The sequence below is a fragment of the Chelmon rostratus genome, chromosome 17 (assembly GCF_017976325.1).
Source record: "Chelmon rostratus isolate fCheRos1 chromosome 17, fCheRos1.pri, whole genome shotgun sequence".
Lineage (NCBI taxonomy): Eukaryota > Metazoa > Chordata > Actinopteri > Chaetodontiformes > Chaetodontidae > Chelmon > Chelmon rostratus.
Window position 1 is genome coordinate 2748795 of NC_055674.1, and position 7329 is coordinate 2756123.

The 7329-nt window shown below is 41.5% G+C and overlaps 1 protein-coding gene across 1 annotated transcript; it reads left to right on the plus strand.

The window, feature by feature from the left end:
• Window positions 1-97: 97 nt before the first annotated feature.
• On the plus strand, window positions 98-4478 carry LOC121620303 (protein SCO1 homolog, mitochondrial). Its single transcript, XM_041956309.1, has 7 exons — window positions 98-304; window positions 796-912; window positions 2068-2158; window positions 2288-2485; window positions 2578-2670; window positions 3307-3422; window positions 3524-4478. Exons 1-7 carry the CDS (start codon window positions 134-136, stop codon window positions 3671-3673), a joined length of 936 nt encoding a protein of 311 aa, XP_041812243.1. The 5' UTR covers window positions 98-133; the 3' UTR covers window positions 3674-4478.
• Window positions 4479-7329: the final 2851 nt, after the last annotated feature.

Sequence of the window (7329 nt, forward strand, 5' to 3'; positions counted from 1 at the left end):
TTTAAACCTACACGAAATTTTACAACTGACTCTAGATCAGTAGTATGCATGTAGTTATTTCCACTCAATTCTCACGTTGTATAAATTTGTAACCGCTTCCTGGTTTCAGCCGCGGTTCTGTCAAGGTGCAAACATGGCTCTGAGTGCTTTATACCGCAGCCAGAGCTGTCGGTTGTTTTACAGTAACGTTAAACTCTTACAGAAATGTACCCAGACTCAAGCTTTCAGACTCGCACACACTGTTCTGCGGAGAGAAACTGGACTGAAATACACACTGTCACCGCAGAGAGTTCACTGCTGCCTGGTAGGTCATGGCTAACTATCGCTATCGTGTCTAACACCAAACTCCATTCAGAAATTTTGCAAATTAGCGTCCGCATTTCTGGCAACATGTAGCCACGCTTCTTAGCTAAAAACACGACTTTCATAATCACTTGTAAGCCCAGCATATAAAGCTAATTTCAGTTATCTTGAAATCTCTTTTTTCTTTATTGAGTCAGTTTATTTATTATGCCAGAGGACAAAAAGTGAAAAAAAAAAATCTTACAGCCAACAACGTATTGAAAAAAGCCACACTAACTGTTTGTATTCAAAAAACACTTAATAATTTAGAAAACATCTCCAGTTACGCCACCTGTCAGTCCATAATGCAACACCTTAAACTGAAAAACATTTGACTGGAGTTTGGGGTAATTCTATGTTTTTCTATGTCTTACAGCCACTAAAGTCTCTGCATTGTGCTGTAAGGTTACAACTGTAACCACTTCACTCTTTCCTGCTTTTATTCATTTACAGGTGAATGTGAGTCAGCGGCACACCTGCAGAACAACTCAGTGGCTTTGTCAACACTCCAGAGCTTTTTCCTCGATACCTCCACCGCCCAGATCAAGAGATAAGCCCAAGAAGTCTGGGGTAAGTGTCAAGTTAATGTCGAAAGCTGACACGAGTTTAGTCAAATCAATAATCAGACATTAATAAAAGATCTAGAGCTGAAGGGATCTGACTGCAACTCATTGGTCATCTTTAGTTTTGAGGCTTTGGTGTCAAATTACCACTTAAACAATTACCTGAGTGTTGTTTAAGCAGTGAAATTACATGAATACCAGGCAGAATAGACTAGAGAGAATCTCTCTATGATCAGAATGGCAATGAACACTAAATATCACACTAGCGGCCAGATATACATGTGTGTATTACCCCAAAGCATTAGCAACGCTGACTTTAATTTGCTGAACTACAGCTGGCGTAAAGACATTTAACAGCCAGCGCACTCATGGTTAAAACTATAAACCAGCATAAAAATGACGGCAACACAAACCACCATGTTCTGAACGAACACATTACAAACACTGACAGGAAGAAACATTTGCATTTTGGAACAGAAAAGTCAAACTACTCTGTCCAGCACAAGGCATGATGGGAGATGAGGGTTGTTGCTAATAGTGCAACAAAAGGTATGTACACTGTCCTGGAGGTGCTGACCGTGTGTCTGTCTCCTCATAACCCTAAAGCGCCCCACAGTGGTCAGAGGACGCCATCACACAAGGCTCCCGGCCATGCTTAAATTTTGTTCTCATTTAATGCAGTTGTCTTGTTTCATAATGGAACCTTAATTCCTGAATACTTTAATAATAAATAACAGTTCAGTATATTTATATCTGTGTATTTATTTGTGACATTTTCTTTTACAAAATGAGGAAAGCAGTGTTTAAGTCAAGCCTAATGTTGCCGAACACGTATCAGAACGATCCCAGTCTTTTCCACACAGTGAGCTTGTTAATTAAACACTGGTAATGGATCAGGACTCTCCATGAGCAGAAATCAGAACTGAAAAACAGTGGATCAGGCATCTAATTAAAACAGCTCATTATGATCTCTCCTTTAACCTCATCAGAGTTCGTTAGAGAGGAGAATCTCTTTACTCTTCATTAGCTGAACATCTGCTTCAGGCAGTCTGGGAAGAAGCTTACAGACTGATTACCAGGCTTTAGCATAAATAAACTCAACAAGCAGTCTTTGAATGTAAAGAGTCCTCTATTATTTTGTTTTCTCATGTTTCATCTAAAGCCTGTGACATGGAAATCTTTAGCAATAACGTTTGCTGTTGGAGGCTCTTTGCTTGGACTGATGAAATATTTAAAGAAAGAAAAGGAAGAACGTGAGTATTTTACCGCTCGATATACAGAAGACACAAATTAATATGTAAATGAATTTAGTAAATACTGCATTTTTAATATGAAAGACTCTAATCAATAAGTCTTTCATTGTTAACGGTTGAACTTTGCAGTGATTGAAAAAGAGCGGACCAAATCAATCGGCAGAGCAGCGCTGGGGGGTCCGTTTTCGCTCATCGATCACAACAACAAACCCTCCAAGAGCGAGGACTTCCTGGGCCAGTGGGTCCTCATCTATTTTGGGTTCACTCACTGCCCGGACATCTGCCCCGATGAGTTGGAGAAGATGATTGAAGTGGTGGATGAAATAGGTCAGAAAAACTTCACGACACATCAGAGAAATATAACCCCCCGTATCCTCGATTTCTCCAACGCCGTGCTCTTGTTTTTGTGTTTCCCACAGACGGAATAAAGTCTCTTCCAGACCTGACGCCGATCCTCATCACCATCGACCCTGAGAGGGACACAGCAGAGGCCATGGCTGCATATGTGAAAGGTACCGAAACTACATGACCTGACCGCGTCTCTGTCTGCACCTTCTGTTATGTATTGTATTGCACACTGTGGCTCTTCAACAGGATGATATTTTCTGGAAATTCCAGCCAAAATCTTTCTTTTCCTGAGAAAAATCCCAAATTATTCCAATTATTTGTCCACAAAAATGGCAGCCTAGAACCCAGATGACAAATAATCCTAAGAATTGAGTGACAACAACGTGCAAAATCTGTAAAAAAGCAGCTGGTTCAGTGAGTGAGTTATTTCAGGCCTCCATCCTCAGATCAGACCACAGAGCAGCTTTCAACAGGTGGAAACTTAAAACTAAATGCTCTCGTTCCTCAACCCACCAAACCGGCATCCTGAAATCACTGCCTCTCTGCAGGTCAACATAAAATCATGTTGAGAGATCCCAGATTTGCTAAAAAGGAGTGATACATCCTCAGGAAGTAGATGTTTAAAAGACTGAATGAATACAAAACATCAGTGTGTCAAATTATCCCCAGATGTGTCTGTTAGCTGATGAATTTCGATCATTTACCCACAGGTCAAAGCACTTTATTTATCTCTATACTGTAGTTTATCACAGTTAACTTGCTTTTCACTCCTTTAAATCCAAACACAATTTATTTTTCAGAGTTTTCACCGAAGCTGATTGGCCTGACAGGAACAACGGCTCAGATTGAGCAGGTGTCCCGATCCTACAGAGTTTATTACAGTCAGGGACCAAAGGACGAGGACAACGACTACATTGTGAGTTCTAACCAAACTACATAACAACACAAAGGGAAAAAGATAAAAGGGGGAATAAAGGGAAATGTCTCTGTCTGAGCTCTGCCTCTCGTCATCTTTAGGTCGATCACACCATCATCATGTACCTCGTGGGACCCGACGGAGAATTTTTGGAGTATTTTGGACAGAACAAAAAAAGTGCAGAGATCACCAACTCAATAGCAGCACACATGAGAAGGTACAAGGCGGCAAAGAAAGCAGATGGCAGTTAAAAGCCCTCAATGGACAGACGGATTCTGTCCTCAGGTGCGTCTGTTTGAACTTAAACCACCGCTGCCGTCTTGTTTTGGCGCCATGTATTTATTTCCAGTGTTTCTGGGTGGTGTGCAGAAGAAAATAGGCCTGATGCTGATCTCCATTATTATCCACAATGTGTTTCACGCTGCTGCTGACTGAATATAACTGGGAAAATGCTTCTTCCTGCTTGAAATAATTGTACACGTCAGCTCCAATGAGCTCCTGATCTCTGATTTCTGGTTCAAAGAATGAGGAAATACCTGAAGACCAATGTTGTAAATGAAGTGAACATTTTGTGATAAAATCCAAAGTACAACTATGTGTTGGGTATTTTTTTGTGCTGAACAGGCAATGCTGTGTAGTATGTAGCTTTAACTTCTGACTAAATCTCTTGTATTGCCACTGAAACTGCCTTCAGTGTCTCTATGTCACAGTTTATTAGTGGTTTCCTGTCAAATCTCCAAACTGTGAACTTTGGTTTTTCACATTGTGCGAGAAAAGAGGCTGCTGGGAACATTTCAGTACATGACATTGGAGTGAAGAGTGAGAGAAGTATCACATTTTATTCACGTTTTAATACATTTACGGTTTGTTTCCATTTGAATTTCTTATGTGGTCCATCCTCAACACACTGCATGGGAACATTTGGAAAGGAAGCATCTCTGATGGAACAATGACCGTGACGTAGGAACGTTCACTCTAACCTGGACTTGCCACCAGCCTGTATTGATTTATTAATATCTTCTCTGCGTGCACACCTGTCGTGTTCCTCCTTTAGAGATCGGATTAGAAAAGCAAACACAGCAGTTGTTCAGCTCTCCGCAGCCAGACAGCTCGCTCATTCCTTTCAGCTCTGACCGCCGTCACATGGAGCTCTCAAAATGGAACAGATTGATTTCTGGATTGATAAATTATTTTTTAAAAAAAAGCCTGTTCAGTGTCTCTCCTGAGCCTTTAGTCTGTTCGTTTCCTTTGTATGTCACTCGAAACAGCACAAAGACCTTTGCATTCATGGTTTCTTTTAAAGTGATGGTGATATAAACAAACGCTTCAAGACAGAGACATTAAACCAAGAGTAAGAACTTAAACTTGGCTTTCTGATAGCCGTTAGCTGTTTTCTAATTCCACACAAACTGTGATTCTGAGGAGATGACAGAAAAAATTACAGAAATAATGGAAAAACATTTGTGAATTCACTTTCTTGTAAAGAATTACATGAGAAGTTTGATACCAATTTCATATTATTGCTGTAATATGAAGCTACAGCCAGGAGCAGCTTTGTTTATCTTAACTAAAAGACTTGAAACAGCTAGCGTTAGCCTAGCCTCTCTTCCCAAAGGTAATGAACCACCCACCTCTAAAGCGCCCTAATTAACATGTTCTGTCCCGTTTGTTTAATCCTTACAAACACTAAAGTGTAAAATGATAAGAATTAAGGCTGAAAAGGCTGCTAGTTTGCTACTGCAACGTATCGGATTAACCTGAAACTAGCAAGCTAACGTAACGGTTGCTAAAAGGTAGCTATTGTGGCTACAATTATGGGATAATGGTAAATGCTAAAACACTTGATAACAATTGTGTAAGTAGAGAAGACCTGTAAATCTGAATGAGTCTGTTACACTTGCTAACCTTCGCTAACATTAGCCACCATAAGCTAGTAGACCACAGACCAGACTGTAGCAGCACAGTTTTAACTTTTCATCTGAAAGAGGAGGAATTAAGTTATTTTTCAAGTCTTCAAGTGTACTGTTAAGTTTAGCATCAGTGATGTGAGCTTCTTTTTATCACTTGCTGTTGGCAGAACATGGTGGATCGTACATTTCTCTCACAAAGTAACTGCTCAACAGCAATGGAGATAGAAAATGTGCCGCATGAACAGTGTGGGCGGGAATTTATTGTCGATAACTTATATTTTACTTCTCATATAAAACACGTTTAAGTCGCAGCTTCTTCACCGGTACATTTTTACATGAGGCATAAACTGGAAGAACTGCACTGCGTTTTGACAGCACGATTGATCTGCGAGGCCTTCAGGCTCCACCGACGCCTCCCACAATCAGCCGGCCTGTGGGCCGATCAATCATGCTGTCAGTCCAAATGTAGTTCAGCTCTACCCCTCACGGTTGTTGCCTCTGTTCTCAGTGGATTTAATCTGTCTGGGAAAGTGGCCTTTGAGTGAGAACAGTCCCATCGTGTTGTTTGACTTTGAGAAACCTGAGCTGATTTGATGTTTTCCATCTTTTTGGATGTGCTTTTTGAGACATTTATCCTGTGTGTGCTTTGCGGTAGCTTTACTCCCAGGCCGGTCCCCGTCTCTCCCGTTGACCCTCTAATCCCGTGCAGATGCACCCGTCGTCAGATCTATTTTCCCCCGGGATGAGGCATCGGCCTCTCTCCCACACAACCAGCTGATGGGGATTTTCTCTTTGCTGCTTCTCTTTCTTGTCATGACCCTTGGATTCACGTCTCGCGGCCTCCTCGCAGTGAAACCTCCACACACACTTATTCGCTGCCGTGTCGAGACGTGACAGAGGGGTCGGTGTACAGTAAGCCCCAGCGCTGGTCTGCCTGCCCGGCCTGCGCTTGTCTACCCAGAGCCAATTATAATCGCAGCTGTTGCCAGACCTTCAAGTGACATTAAGAGGCTATTAAATCAGCACCAATTAGACCGTCTGTGATGCACTGCCAGACAGAGTGCCCATATCATACAGCCTCTGGAAAACCACATCACTTCCTCTGCTCGGAGTGGTGAAATTCGTTGATTCTCTGTCCGGCAGGCTAATTTGTGTCTGTGTTTTCTTGAAAAAAGGAAGGCAAGGTAGTTTTCCTCGTGCAAAAGTAGATTAATGCTTGAACAGTGACTAGAAGTCCACATCAATAAATGTCATAGAACTGACAAAAGAAGAAGCAAAGGGCTTTAAAGCTGCAGAGACATCAGTGCTGGAGGGATGATGAAGATATGGTTTGATTGAGGCTTGACAATAAGGCATTGCGATAAGAAAGGGGAAGATGGAAGGCAATAATAGCAATCAATGTCATGTTGAGACCAAGTTTCTTCAAGGTGTCCTTCAGAATTGTACTAACATGAAGTTGGAGGACTTACAAGAGATAATTAAAAGCAGAAAAAGCCGAGATACCCTGATTTTTAGTTCCAAAGGCAGTGGATCCTGCACTTCCCATAATGCAACACAAAGGTCTTTAGGCTCGAGCAGAACTGGTTTGTATGATGTGTTTTAATAGTTGTTCTGAGCAGACGAGGCTTAACCTCTAACTCCTTTCTCACCTGTGCAGCGATCGTAGCGTGAAGTGGGAGCGAATGTGGGAACAGATACAGTTTTCCGAAGCTATTCAACCATCATGCACACAGATCTGAAGAAGAATACTGGCAGCTTGTCTTTAAAACCAACGTGTTTCCCATCCATTCGTTGCAAATACTGTGTTCCTAGTTTCCACACTCTGTTGTCCATTTGTGTAAAATATTAAATCAGTCTTGTTTTAAGTATAACCTTTGCATGGACTCCAGTTTGCGAGGATTTGGTCAGTATTTGGCACATGACTCCTCCGCTCCAGTTAAAGTAGTTTTTAACAGCAGAAACATTAAAGTGCATCTGAGATTTCAAGCTTAAATTAC